Source organism: Panulirus ornatus, chromosome 23, assembly GCF_036320965.1.
Source record: "Panulirus ornatus isolate Po-2019 chromosome 23, ASM3632096v1, whole genome shotgun sequence".
Classification (NCBI taxonomy): Eukaryota; Metazoa; Arthropoda; class Malacostraca; order Decapoda; family Palinuridae; genus Panulirus; species Panulirus ornatus.
The window spans coordinates 16,957,884-16,973,100 of record NC_092246.1 but is presented as its reverse complement, the minus strand read 5'-3'; the positions used below and the strand labels follow the sequence as shown (position 1 = coordinate 16,973,100).

The 15,217-nt window shown below is 41.5% G+C and overlaps 1 protein-coding gene across 2 annotated transcripts in view; it reads left to right on the top strand.

The window, feature by feature from the left end:
• LOC139756822 (carboxypeptidase D-like) overlaps nucleotides 1-15,217 on the top strand; it is a 151,081-nt gene that overhangs the window by 74,044 nt on the left and 61,820 nt on the right. For both annotated transcript variants that reach the window (XR_011714449.1, XM_071676643.1), the window contains exons 12-13: nucleotides 912-1,151; nucleotides 2,409-2,575. Coding sequence is in view for 1 of the 2 variants with exons in the window: in XM_071676643.1 (XP_071532744.1) it covers nucleotides 912-1,151; nucleotides 2,409-2,575 (407 nt within the window). In the remaining variant the exon portion in view is untranslated. The remainder of the gene's footprint in view (nucleotides 1-911; nucleotides 1,152-2,408; nucleotides 2,576-15,217) is intronic.

The window sequence follows — 15,217 nt, the reverse complement described above, 5'->3', positions numbered from 1 at the left end:
GAAAATACAGTAATGTAAGTAACCATAGCTGCAGCACTGATGGTTTGGGTGTAATTCAACTCATCAGCTGAGTGACAGTTTTGAGGCAAAGTGAAGGCTGTCAGCTGTTGAAGCATAGGAAAAAATCTTTTTGGTTGCCAGTGAGTTGTCAGTTTCAGAAAATAATATTTTAAAAGTTCAGTTGACTAAAGTGTTTCATTGCAGTGAAAGGGCTAATGGTAGCTAGCATTCAATCATTCATTTCTTGAGACCCATTTTCCCTTTTCACAAATCATTCATGATTGAGCTCATAATTTTTTTGACATTAAGCCAGTTTTTGGAGGGACCCCAGGGTACTTATCCTCTCTCTTTACCCACACCATATCCCAAAAAATATTTCTCCCCATCAACCAGTAATTCCTATTCTGCTAAGGAAATTAAATGAATTATTAACATTTGTTTGTGGGGAATAGTTGTCATGCATCTGGCAACTTTCTCACCATGTCAGCATGCTGGGGACAGACAGAAAGGAGTGTCTTTTTTTTTCACAGAAATTTCTTTACATAACTATTTTTACCTTATATAGAACTTTCATCCACATATCAGAAATGATCAATGTCATATTGCTTTATTTTTTTCTAAAACACATAAACCTTAGATTTCTGGCATTGGGGGTTGAGAACATGTACATAAAAGATGTCAAACCAAAGCCAAATTTTTCCATCAACACATGACAATTTATCCTATAAAGGGTTAACAATAATAAAATATACTTCACCTGTTGAAAAAATTGTAAATAGATTAAGACATGTCTACATTTTTGTCTAATGTGTGATGCATACTTATTCAGAATTGCACTTACTAATTAAACCAAAAGAAGAGGGACTTATTTTTATCGGTATCTCAGCAATAATGAAAATCTAACTTTTTAGGCCCACCCAAGAATGCCAATTGGAAAACCCTGCAGTTCTCCTACAGTTGTCTTCAGAGATGGCATAACAAATGGAGCCAAGTGGTATAGTGTATCAGGAGGAATGCAAGACTGGAACTATCTCAATTCCAACACCTTTGAGATTACTGTTGAAATGTCATGCCATAAATATCCACCTGCAAGAGATCTGGCCAGCTACTGGATGGAAAACAAAAATTCCCTTCTGTCCTTCATGGAACAGGTTAGTTGATATATATGTTCATTTACATATTTTGTAAGTACTAAAGAGAAGCCCAGATTAAGAAATTTCACAGAACTACTTACGTAATTTTTTGAGATCCATTTTGAATTGCAGTGACAGTGCTCATTTAACTACTTTCAACTTGCACTCGCATTAGGAGTTTGCGATTTTATGGTTTGGACAAGATTGTGCACTACTGGTATTTCCCTTGTTGGATATCAGCCAAAATGTCTGTGATTAGAAAGGTTTTAAGCTTTTTATTTACTGCAATTTTCTTACGTTAGCATAAAGCCTCTTGAATTAGCAAAGTGTTTATTTAATTATCTTATAATGTTGGCTAGTTAGTGGGGTCCATTAGTTGCCCCAGCACACTCTCATAGTTTTTAGTGTTTTCCAAGGGAAAAGGCTTTGCACTGAGCATAAGTGTATACGAAGATATATGTGTCAGAAGTTGAGGGGACAAGGAGGGAAGACCAAATTGGAGATGAAATGTTGGATTAGAAAAAGAGTTTGAGTGCTCAGGGCCTGAACGTGCAGGAAAATGAAAGGCTTGCATGGGTTAGAGTGACTTGGAGTTATGTGGTGTACAGGGGTGACATGCTTTCATGAAGCAGCTGGAGGAAACCACTGTAAGTTGTGTGGGGCCTGGTTGTGGATAGGGGGCTGTGGTTTTGGTGCATTACACATAACAGCTAGAGAATGGATGTGAATGAGGCCTTTCTATGACCCTGGCACTACCTCAATAATTTGGGAAATGCCGAACAAGTTTGAAAGAAAAAGGAGTCTAATCATAAGATACCTCATTATTCTGGTCCTAGGATACAGTGTTTCAATGTTGACTAGAGCATCTGTTGAGGAAAAAGTTCAGTTATGGAGTTCAGTGCAATGATATGGCGAAATTTTAGGCCATAAAGGTGACCTTTTAGGTAAACAAAGTCTTTCCTATTTAACATATATCTTCCAGAAAGCTTTACCCAAAAAGCTTTTTGACTCCCCAAGTCTAGTGGACTGGTGAGAAGCTCCAAGCTTTATACCTTGGAGAGCTCCTTGGACTTCATTGAATATGAAGTTGTTGAATATGAATTGTTGCTTTGAATATGGGTTGTTGAATTCTTCCTTTAAATAGAAATTATCAGTATAATGCTATTTTTGTTGGGAATGACCACTATTGACTTTTTCAGAGGATTAAAACCTTTCACTGTATGATAAAAAATAATATTGATAAAATAGTGAAAGCAATTATTAATGTATTTACAGGTACACACAGGAGTAAAGGGGTTCATCTTTGATGAGAGTGGAAAACCACTTAGCAATGCAACAGTCAGTGTAGCTGGTATTGATCATAGTGTAATGTCTGCTGCTGATGGAGATTATTGGAGACTTTTGGTACCTGGTGAACATTTGGTCACAGTTTATGCTGATGGGTAATTATTTTGTTTCTGTATTGTATGCAAAAAGCTATGAGATTCAAGAATTTGATAAGTATTAAATGTTAAAGCAGGTTGAGCCGGATTCACATCAGTTTGAAAAAGTAAAAAGAAAAATTGGTTTCTCCTTCACTCATTATCCCTTATAAGAGTTCTTTGCAGTTAAAGATATTAAATGTACATTCCCATTTAATAGTGTCCACATACTACCTACTTCACATCATCAAAATATTGTCATCACTCATTGTTTAGATGCTTTTCCTCTTGCACTAATGCAATCTCTTACTTCTAACAGCATCTTGATTTTTTTCCAGTTTTCACAATATAACAGTGTTGCAACTTATAACACTTATCTTGCCCCTTATTTTATTATGTTTCTTAGAAATTGGATCATACATATATTTTGTTACACACTACACATTTACATTTTTACCTGTAGATATGTTGGTCAGCCAAGGATAGTCTCAGAGTTGACCTCTCACATAGAATAACTATTTTATGTCACATCATTGGATTTGGGATGCTGAAGTGGTTAAGTGGTCTTGTATACTCACAGGCCTTGTGAGGAATGAACATCTCCATTTTTTTCATACATATTCACCACTTTCCGCATTAGTGAGGTATCTTTCAAGAACAGATGATTGAGCCTCAGAGGGAAATGCTTCCCTTGGCCTGCATCTTTGTTCCTTCTGGAAATGTGAAACAGGAGGGGAGAATTTCTAGCCCCTTTTAGTCACCTCTATGACACACAGGGAATATGTGGGAAGTATTCTTTCTCCCTTATCCCCAGGGATGAATTGTAAAAATGTAGATATAAATTATGCATTTGAGTTGTTTCTTTGCTTGTATAGAATTATTAGCTAGTATGAACTAAGGTGACAGTTATGACAAATTTTATTGAAGAAAGCAAATTATCCAAATGCAGCTTGTGCTATAATGACCTCATTGCTGAGTGAGGATTTGAATCTGAACTTATTTCTGCATGATCCTCTCAGATTATGTCACACACTTTGTAGTGTATCATTATTGGGTAGGTGATAGGTAGCAACACTGGTTGGTGTTATTTAATCTGTACCTACATATGCCAGATCCACTCCCAGATATCTAAAACACTTTACTTCCTCCAGTTTTTCTCCATTCAAACTTACCTCCCAATTGACTTGACCCTCAACCCAACTGTACCTAATAACCTTGCTCTTATTCACATTTACTCTTAACTTTCTTCTTTCACACACTTTACCAAACTCAGTCACCAGCTTCTGCAGTTTCTCACATGAATCAGCCACCAGCGCTGTATCATCAGCGAACAACAACTGACTCACTTCCCAAACTCTCTCATCCACAACAGACTTCATTCTTGCCCCTCTTTCCAAAACTCTTGCATTCACCTCCCTAACAACCCCATCCATAAACAAATTAAACAACCACGGAGACATCACACATCCCTGCCGCAAAGCTACATTCACTGAGAACCAATCACTTTCCTCTCTTCCTACACGTACACATGCCTTACATCCTCGATAAAAACTTTTCACTGCTTCTAACAACTTGCCACCCACACCATATATTCTTAATACCTTCCACAGAGCATCTCTATCAACTCTATCATATGCCTTCTCCAGATCCATAAATGCTACATACAAATCCATTTGCTTTTCTAAGTATTTCTCACATACATTTTTCAAAGCAAACACCTGACCCACACATCCTCTACCACTTCTGAAACCACACTGCTCTTCCCCAATCTGATGCTCTGTACATGCCTTCTCCCTCTCAATCAATACCCTCCCATATAATTTACCAGGAATACTCAACAAACTTATACCTCTGTAATTTGAGCACTCACTCTTATCCCCTTTGCCTTTGTACAATGGCATTATGCACGCATTCCGCCAATCCTCAGGCACCTCACCATGAGTCATACATACATTAAATAACCTTACCATCTAGTCAACAATACAGTCACACCCCTTTTTTAATAAATTCCACTGCAATACCATCCAAACAGCGGATGGAACCATGGAAGCGGAAATGAATCATAGGGTGGGGGAGGGGGCGAAAATCCTGGGAGCCTGGAAGAATGTGTGGAAGTCGAGAACATTATCTCGTTGGAAAGCAAAAATGGGTATGTTTGAAGGAATAGTGGTTCCAACGATGTTGTATGGTCGCGAGGCGTGGGCTGTGGATAGAGTTGTGCACAGGAGGGTGGATGTTCTGGAAATGAGATGTTTGAGGACAATGTGTTGTGTGAGGTGGTTTGATCGAGTAAGTAATGTAAGGGTAAGAGAGATGTGTGGAAATAAAAAGAGCATGGTTGAGAGAGCAGAAGAGGGTGTTTTGAAATGGTTTGGGCACATGGAGAGAATGAGTGAGGAAAGATTGACCAAGAGGATATATGTGTTGGAGGTGGAGGGAACGAGGAGAAGTGGGAGACAAAATTGGAGGTGGAAAGATGGAGTGAAAAAGATTTTGAGTGATCGGGGCCTGAACATGCAGGAGGGTGAAAGACGGGCAAGGAATAGAGTGAATTGGATGGATGTGGTATACCGGGGTTGACGTGCTGTCAGTGGATTGAATCAGGGCATGTGAAGCGTCTGGGGTAAATCATGGAAAGCTGTGTGGGGCCTGGATGTGGAAAGGGAGCTGTGGTTTCGGGCATTATTGCATGACAGCTAGAGACTGAGTGTGAACGAATGAGGCCTTTGTTGTCTTTTCCTAGCGCTACCCTGCACACATGAGGGGGGAGGGGGATGGTATTCCATGTGTGGCAAGGTGGTGATGGGAATGAATAAAGGCAGACAGTGTGAATTGTGTGCATGGGTATATATGTATGTGTCTGTGTGTGTATATATATGTGTACATTGAGATGTATAGGTATGTATATTTGCGTGTGTGGACGTGTGTGTATGTACATGTGTATGGGGGTGGGTTTGGCCATTTCTTTCGTCTGTTTCCTTGCGCTACCTCGCAAATGCGGGAGACAGCGACAAAGCAAAATAAATAAATAGATAAATAAAACCTACATATGCATGGCATGTTTGACTTTCTTTCCCTTCCTGTTTTCATGGAAGATTGTCTTTAGCATTAGCATCTGTGGAAGGATCTTGTTTGTATTAATTATATCTCTTAATGAATTCTGAAATGTGTCTATGCAAGGTATGGGCTGTAGGGGAGCATATGTGGAGGAGGATGGATACGTTGGAAGTGAAATGTTTGAGGATGACATTTGGTGTGAGATGATTTGATCAGGTAGAGAGAAAAGAGTTATGGAAAGGTATGGTTATAAGAAGAATGTGGTAGAGGCAGCTGAAGAATGTGGTAGATGCAACTGAAGAATGTGCTGAAAAGGTATGGACATATAGAGAATGGGTGAGGAAAGGATGATAAAGAGGTGAATATTCAGATTGCAGAGGTATAAGTTTGTTGAGTATTCCTGGGAAATTATATGATAGGGCATTGATTGATAGGGTCAAGGCATGTACAGAGCATGAGATTGGGTAAGAGCAGTGTGGTTTCAAAAGTAGTAGAGGATGTGTGGATCAAGCATTTGCTTTGAAGAATGTATGTGGGAAATACTTAGAAAAACAGATGGATTTGTATGTAGCATTTATGGATCTGGAGAAGGCATATGATAGGGTTGATAGAGATGCTTTGCAGAAGGTATTAAGAGTATATGGTGTGGGAGGTAGGTTGCTAGAAGCAGTGAAAAGTTTTTACCAAGGATGTAAAGCATGTGTACAAGTAAGGAGAGAGGAAAGTGATTGGTTCTCAGTGAATTTCAGTGTGCGTCAGGGGTGTGTGATGTCTCCATGGTTGTTTGTTTATGGATAGGGTGGTCATGGAGGTGAATGCAAGAGTTTTGGAGAGAAGGGAAAGTATGCAGTCTGTGTGGATGAGAGGGCTTGGGAAGTGAGTCACTTGTTATTCGCTGATGATACTGCGCTGGTGGCTGATTCTTGTGAGAAACTGCAGAAGTTGTTAACTGAGTTTGGTAAATTGTGTGAAAGAAGAAAGCTGAGAGCAAATGTGAGTAAGAGCAAGATTATTAGGTACAGTAGGGTTGAGGGTCAAGTTAATTGGGAGGTAAGTTTAAATTATCCCTGGGGATAGGGGATTAAGAATAATTCCCACGTATTCCCTGCGTGTAGTAGAAGGCGACTAAAAGGGGAGAGAGCGGGGGGCTGGAAATCCTCCCCTCTCATTGTTTTTTTTTTTTAATTTTCCAAAAGAAGGAACAGAGGGGGCCAGGTGAGGATATTTCAAAAAAGGCCCAGTCCTCTGTTCTTAACGCTACCTCGCTAATGCGGGAAATGGCAAATAGTTTAAAAGAAAAAGAAAAAGAAAGTTTAAATGGAGAAAAACTGGAGGAAATAAAGTGTTTTAGATATCTGGGAGTAGATGTGGCAGTGGATGGAACCATGGAAGCAGAAGTGGGCCACAGGATGGGAGCGTTGAGGAATGTGTGGAAGGTGAGAACGTTATCTCGGAAAGCAAATATGAGTATGTTTGAAGGAATAGTGGTTCCAACAATGTTATATGTTTGTGAGGCATGGGCTATAGATAGGGTTGTGCGTAGGAGGGTGGATGTATTGGAGATAGAATGTTCGAGGACAATATGTGGTGTTGTATGGTTGCGTCGACAGGAATGAATACAGGTCTTCTTCGTGGATGGTAGTCACTGAAGATCAGGCGGCCTTTGTAGATTTATTACAAAACAATATGTACGTACATCTGTAGTACTCTGCGCTATAGTCTTATGACACACTACGACACACGCTAGTGAACAGTGTGACAATGCTGGCCAGTGTGTTCCCTCGGATCACACTGACAGGAGTTATATGGGAGTCTGTCAACACCCATTCAACAACGTGTTCAAATAACAGGTCAGCTCTTATGTGTTCGAATAACAGATCAGCTCTAACGTGTTCAAATAACAGATCAGCTCTTACGTGTTCAAACATCCTGATTAACAGTAGCCCGTGGGAACAGTGGGCCCGTGGGAACATGCATCTAACTCTATGTAACTCACAGTAAAATGATAATAACAAATAGTTAATGAAGAATTAATGGTAGTGTGCGTGAGTCTTACATTTTGCTTGGCCACAACCTGGCTCAAGCTCCTGCGAGCCATGAAAAGTTATGGTTATCTATGAAATAATACTGAGTACAGAAATAAGCAAATTATAGTTATTAACAAGAGTTACTCCTATATCAACTAGTATTCTTGATAAGATAGATAACACACTCTACAATTGTTAGAGGATTAAAAAGATATATATATATATATATATATATATATATATATATATATATATATATATATATATTTTTTTTTTTTTTTTTTTTTTTTTTTTTTTTAATACTTTGTCGCTGTCTCCCGCGTTTGCGAGGTAGCGCAAGGAAACAGACGAAAGAAATGGCCCAACCCCCCCCATACACATGTACATACACACGTCCACACACACAAATATACATACCTACACAGCTTTCCATGGTTTACCCCGGACGCTTCACATGCCTTGATTCAATCCACTGACAGCACGTCAACCCCTGTATACCACATCGCTCCAATTCACTCTATTCCTTGCCCTCCTTTCACCCTCCTGCATGTTCAGGCCCCGATCACACAAAATCTTTTTCACTCCATCTTTCCACCTCCAATTTGGTCTCCATCTTCTCCTCGTTCCCTCCACCTCCGACACATATATCCTCTTGGTCAATCTTTCCTCACTCATTCTCTCCATGTGCCCAAACCATTTTAAAACACCCTCTTCTGCTCTCTCAACCACGCTCTTTTTATTTCCACACATCTCTCTTACCCTTACGTTACTTACTCGATCAAACCACCTCACACCACACATTATCCTCAAACATCTCATTTCCAGCACATCCATCCTCCTGCGCACAACTCTATCCATAGCCCACGCCTCGCAACCATACAACATTGTTGGAACTACTATTCCTTCAAACATACCCATTTTTGCTTTCCGGGATAATGTTCTCGACTTCCACACATTTTTCAAGGCTCCCAAAATTTTCGCCCCCTCCCCCACCCTATGATCCACTTCCGCTTCCATGGTTCCATCCGCTGACAGATCCACTCCCAGATATCTAAAACACTTCACTTCCTCCAGTTTTTCACCATACAAACTCACCTCCCAATTGACTTGACCCTCAACCCTACTGTACCTAATAACCTTGCTCTTATTCACATTTACTCTTAACTTTCTTCTTCCACACACTTTACCAAACTCAGTCACCAGCTTCTGCAGTTTCTCACATGAATCCGCCACCAGCGCTGTATCATCAGCGAACAACAACTGACTCACTTCCCAAGCTCTCTCATCCCCAACAGACTTCATACTTGCCCCTCTTTCCAAGACTCTTGCATTTACCTCCCTAACAACCCCATCCATAAACAAATTAAACAACCATGGAGACATCACACACCCCTGCCGCAAACCTACATTCACTGAGAACCAATCACTTTCCTCTCTTCCTACACGTACACATGCCTTACATCCTCGATAAAAACTTTTCACTGCTTCTAACAACTTGCCTCCCACACCATATATTCTTAATACCTTCCACAGAGCATCTCTATCAACTCTATCATATGCCTTCTCCAGATCCATAAATGCTACATACAAATCCATTTGCTTTTCTAAGTATTTCTCACATACGTTCTTCAAAGCAAACACCTGATCCACACATCCTCTACCACTTCTGAAACCACACTGCTCTTCCCCAATCTGATGCTCTGTACATGCCTTCACCCTCTCAATCAATACCCTCCCATATAATTTACCAGGAATACTCAACAAACTTATACCTCTGTAATTTGAGCACTCACTCTTATCCCCTTTGCCTTTGTACAATGGCACTATGCACGCATTCCGCCAATCCTCAGGCACCTCACCATGAGTCATACATACATTAAATAACCTTACCAACCAGTCAACAATACAGTCACCCCCTTTTTTAATAAATTCCACAGCAATACCATCCAAACCTGCTGCCTTGCCGGCTTTCATCTTCCGCAAAGCTTTTACTACCTCTTCTCTGTTTACCAAATCATTTTCCCTAACCCTCTCACTTTGCACACCACCTCGACCCAAACACCCTATATCTGCCACTCTGTCATCAGACACATTCAACAAACCTTCAAAATACTCATTCCATCTCCTTCTCACATCACCACTACTTGTTATCACCTCCCCATTTACGCCCTTCACTGAAGTTCCCATTTGCTCCCTTGTCTTACGCACCCTATTTACCTCCTTCCAGAACATCTTTTTATTCTCCCTAAAATTTAATGATAGTCTCTCACCCCAACTCTCATTTGCCCTTTTTTTCACCTCTTGCACCTTTCTCTTGACCTCCTGTCTCTTTCTTTTATACTTCTCCCACTCAATTGCATCTTTTCCCTGCAAAAATCGTCCAAATGCCTCTCTCTTCTCTTTCACCAACACTCTTACTTCTTCATCCCACCACTCACTACCCTTTCTAAACAGCCCACCTCCCACTCTTCTCATGCCACAAGCATCTTTTGCGCAATCCATCACTGATTCCCTAAATACATCCCATTCCTCCCCCACTCCCCTTACTTCCATTGTTCTCACCTTTTTCCATTCTGTACACAGTCTCTCCTGATACTTCTTCACACAGGTCTCCTTCCCAAGCTCACTTACTCTCACCACCTTCTTCACCCCAACATTCACTCTTCTTTTCTGAAAACCCATACTAATCTTCACCTTAGCCTCCACAAGATAATGATCAGACATCCCTCCAGTTGCACCTCTCAGCACATTGACATATATATATATATATATATATATAAATTCAAGCACAAATTTGACAAAATGTATTCCATATACGGTTACTGGCCATTTGCCACAAGCTGAAGGCACCAAACAACCCATTAGATAATTACACCGCTTCTGGTCAACCAATTGGACCACCTATCCATCGCCTCTTGACTGCTGCCACTTCGAGGCCATGCTACAATGAGAAGCAGGGAAATGATGGACTCCTGTGAGTGAGAAATTCATTGATGAGACTTTCCAGTACCCTATCATCAGCTGACAGTGGGCCATGGAGTGACAGCAATCATCTCAAAGAATATTACCAACACCCTGCCCCCTTGAGGTGAAAATACATACCAGCAAAGGCGATGTCCTCATGTGTGCATTCGATCTGTGGTCACAGTGGATCCAAAAAGAGTAGAAGAGGAGTGCACAGTTTGAAAATAGACTGATGTTAATCTCACAGTACCCCAAGCCATGATCGGGCACTGCACCAGCAGCCCACAAATGTCAACTACCAGACCGAGCACCGCCGCCCGACCTCACATAGCCGTTCCACCTGGCTCCCAGCAGCAGACCACACTGTGTTCGTGTCAACGTTAACAATCTCGTCTGCTGGAGGAGTACCACCTCAACAACCCTCGCACCACCACCACGCCCACACCATCATCGCGCCCACCACCTTCACGCACTCGATAGATAGCAAGATATTGTCCGGTGACGCCAGCTGGATCTACAACTCCAGCCCATCCTCAACTACTGGGCTGCAACTCCAGCAAGGACATGGTCACACCCATCGACAACGGTAACCTCCAGAAGACCGATTTCGACGATGAAGGCCTGCACTGTGGCTGAGAGATTGACTTGAGGAGGCAGAAGTGATATTGTGACAGTGATTGTGTCAGCGTCGCGTCGCCTCGCCGCAGTGTATCGAGACAGACTTCCCCAGAACTTTTAAAGGGGAAGTAAATGTTTATAGTTGTGTTAATGGAGTGATAGTTTTCATGCATGGTGTTTTTGACAAGAAAATAGTGAAGTTGGAGAAAAATGTAGCTTAGACATTGAAGCTTATTGACACAGTGGTGAAATTGATGAGAACTGCTATTGACGTTTGTGTGAATAAATTGTACATTTCCTTTTCCATAGCCAGAGGTTGAACCATTATGTGACATTCATTTTTTTTCATTCATTTCAAGCTAAAAGTTTGTTTTCTAAATTGTTTCTTACATTTTTCATATGTATATATATGTATGTGTGTGTGTGTGTGTGTATGTGCATATGTGTGTGTGTCTGTGTGTGTGTATATGTATATATATATGTATATTATCCCTGGGGATAGGGGTGAAAGAATACTTCCCACGTATTCCTCGCGTGTCGTAGAAAGCGACTAGAGGGGACGGGAGCGGGGGGCCGGAAATCCTCCCCTCCTTGTATTAACTTTCTAAAATGGGAAACAGAAGAAGGAGTCACGCGGGGAGTGATCATCCTCCTCGAAGGCTCAGAGTGGGGTGCCTAAATGTGTGTGGATGTAACCAAGATGTGAAAAAAGGAGAGATAGGTAGTATGTTTGAGGAAAGGAACCTGGATGTTTTGGCTCTGAGTGAAACGAAGCTCAAGGGTAAAGGGGAAGAGTGGTTTGGAAATGTCTGGGGAGTGAAGTCAGGGGTTAGTGAGAGGACAAGAGCAAGGGAAGGAGTAGCAATACTCCTGAAACAGGAGTTGTGGGAGTATGTGATAGAATGTAAGAAAGTAAATTCTCGATTAATATGGGTAAAATTGAAAGTTGATGGAGAGAGGTGGGTGATTATTGGTGCATATGCACCTGGGCATGAGAAGAAAGATCATGAGAGGCAAGTGTTTTGGGAGCAGCTAAATGAGTGTGTTAGCGGTTTTGATGCACGAGACCGGGTTATAGTGATGGGTGATTTGAATGCAAAGGTGAGTAATGTGGCAGTTGAGGGAATAATTGGTATGCATGGGGTGTTCAGTGTTGTAAATGGAAATGGTGAAGAGCTTGTAGATTTATGTGCTGAAAAAGGACTGATGATTGGGAATACCTGGTTTAAAAAGCGAGATATACATAAGTATACTTATGTAAGTAGGAGAGATGGCCAGAGAGCGTTATTGGATTACGTGTTAATTGACAGGCGTGCGAAAGAGAGACTTTTGGATGTTAATGTGCTGAGAGGTGCAACTGGAGGGATGTCTGATCATTATCTTGTGGAGGCTAAGGTGAAGATTAGTATGGGTTTTCAGAAAAGAGGAGTGAATGTTGGGGTGAAGAAGGTGGTGAGAGTAAGTGAGCTTGGGAAGGAGACCTGTGTGGGGAAGTACCAGGAGAGACTGTGTACAGAATGGAAAAAGGTGAGAACAATGGAAGTAAGGGGAGTGGGGGAGGAATGGGATGTATTTAGGGAATCAGTGATGGATTGCGCAAAAGATGCTTGTGGCATGAGAAGAGTGGGAGGTGGGTTGTTTAGAAAGGGTAGTGAGTGGTGGGATGAAGAAGTAAGAGTATTAGTGAAAGAGAAGAGAGAGGCATTTGGACGATGTTTGCAGGGAAAAAATGCAATTGAGTGGGAGAAGTATAAAAGAAAGAGACAGGAGGTCAAGAGAAAGGTGCAAGAGGTGAAAAAAAGGGCAAATGAGAGTTGGGGTGAGAGACTATCAGTAAATTTTAGGGAGAATAAAAAGATGTTCTGGAAGGAGGTAAATAGGGTGCGTAAGACAAGGGAGCAAATGGGAACTTCAGTGAAGGGCGTAAATGGGGAGGTGAAAACAAGTAGCGGTGATGTGAGAAGGAGATGGAATGAGTATTTTGAAGGTTTGTTGAATGTGTCTGATGACAGAGTGGCAGATATAGGGTGTTTTGGTCGAGGTGGTGTGCAAAGTGAGAGGGTTAGGGAAAATGATTTGGTAAACAGAGAAGAGGTAGTAAAAGCTTTGCGGAAGATGAAAGCCGGCAAGGCAGCAGGTTTGGATGGTATTGCAGTGGAATTTATTAAGAAAGGGGGTGACTGTATTGTTGACTGGTTGGTAAGGTTATTTAATGTATGTATGACTCATGGTGAGGTGCCTGAGGATTGGCGGAATGCGTGCATAGTGCCATTGTACAAAGGCAAAGGGGATAAGAGTGAGTGCTCAAATTACAGAGGTATAAGTTTGTTGAGTATTCCTGGTAAATTATATGGGAGGGTATTGATTGAGAGGGTGAAGGCATGTACAGAGCATCAGATTGGGGAAGAGCAGTGTGGTTTCAGAAGTGGTAGAGGATGTGTGGATCAGGTGTTTGCTTTGAAGAATGTATGTGAGAAATACTTAGAAAAGCAAATGGATTTGTATGTAGCATTTATGGATCTGGAGAAGGCATATGATAGAGTTGATAGAGATGCTCTGTGGAAGGTATTAAGAATATATGGTGTGGGAGGCAAGTTGTTAGAAGCAGTGAAAAGTTTTTATCGAGGATGTAAGGCATGTGTACGTGTAGGAAGAGAGGAAAGTGATTGGTTCTCAGTGAATGTAGGTTTGCGGCAGGGGTGTGTGATGTCTCCATGGTTGTTTAATTTGTTTATGGATGGGGTTGTAAGGGAGGTAAATGCAAGAGTCCTGGAAAGAGGGGCAAGTATGAAGTCTGTTGGGGATGAGAGAGCTTGGGAAGTGAGTCAGTTGTTGTTCGCTGATGATACAGCGCTGGTGGCTGATTCATGTGAGAAACTGCAGAAGCTGGTGACTGAGTTTGGTAAAGTGTGTGGAAGAAGAAAGTTGAGAGTAAATGTGAATAAGAGCAAGGTTATTAGGTACAGTAGGGGTGAGGGTCAAGTCAATTGGGAGGTGAGTTTGAATGGAGAAAAACTGGAGGAAGTGAAGTGTTTTAGATATCTGGGAGTGGATCTGTCAGCGGATGGAACCATGGAAGCGGAAGTGGATCATAGGGTGGGGGAGGGGGCGAAAATTTTGGGAGCCTTGAAAAATGTGTGGAAGTCGAGAACATTATCTCGGAAAGCAAAAATGGGTATGTTTGAGGGAATAGTGGTTCCAACAATGTTGTATGGTTGCGAGGCGTGGGCTATGGATAGAGATGTGCGCAGGAGGATGGATGTGCTGGAAATGAGATGTTTGAGGACAATGTGTGGTGTGAGGTGGTTTGATCGAGTAAGTAACGTAAGGGTAAGAGAGATGTGTGGAAATAAAAAGAGCGTGGTTGAGAGAGCAGAAGAGGGTGTTTTGAAATGGTTTGGGCACATGGAGAGAATGAGTGAGGAGAGATTGACCAAGAGGATATATGTGTCGGAGGTGGAGGGAACGAGGAGAAGAGGGAGACCAAATTGGAGGTGGAAAGATGGAGTGAAAAAGATTTTGTGTGATCGGGGCCTGAACATGCAGGAGGGTGAAAGGAGGGCAAGAAATAGAGTGAATTGGTGTCATGTGGTATACAGGGGTTGACGTGCTGTCAGTGGATTGAAGCAAGGCATGTGAAGCGTCTGGGGTAAACCATGGAAAGCTGTGTAGGTATGTATATTTGCGTGTGTGGACGTGTGTATGTACATGTGTATGGGGGGGGGGTTGGGCCATTTCTTTCGTCTGTTTCCTTGCGCTACCTCGCAAACGCGGGAGACAGCGACAAAGTATAAAAAAAAAAAAAAAAAAAAATATATATATATATATATATATATATCTATATATATATATATATATATATATATATATATATATATATATATATATATATATATATATATATTATCCCTGGGGATAGGGGAGAAAGAATACTTCCCACGTATTCCCTGCGTGTCGTAGAAGGCGACTAAAAGGGAAGGGAGCGGGGGGCTGGAAA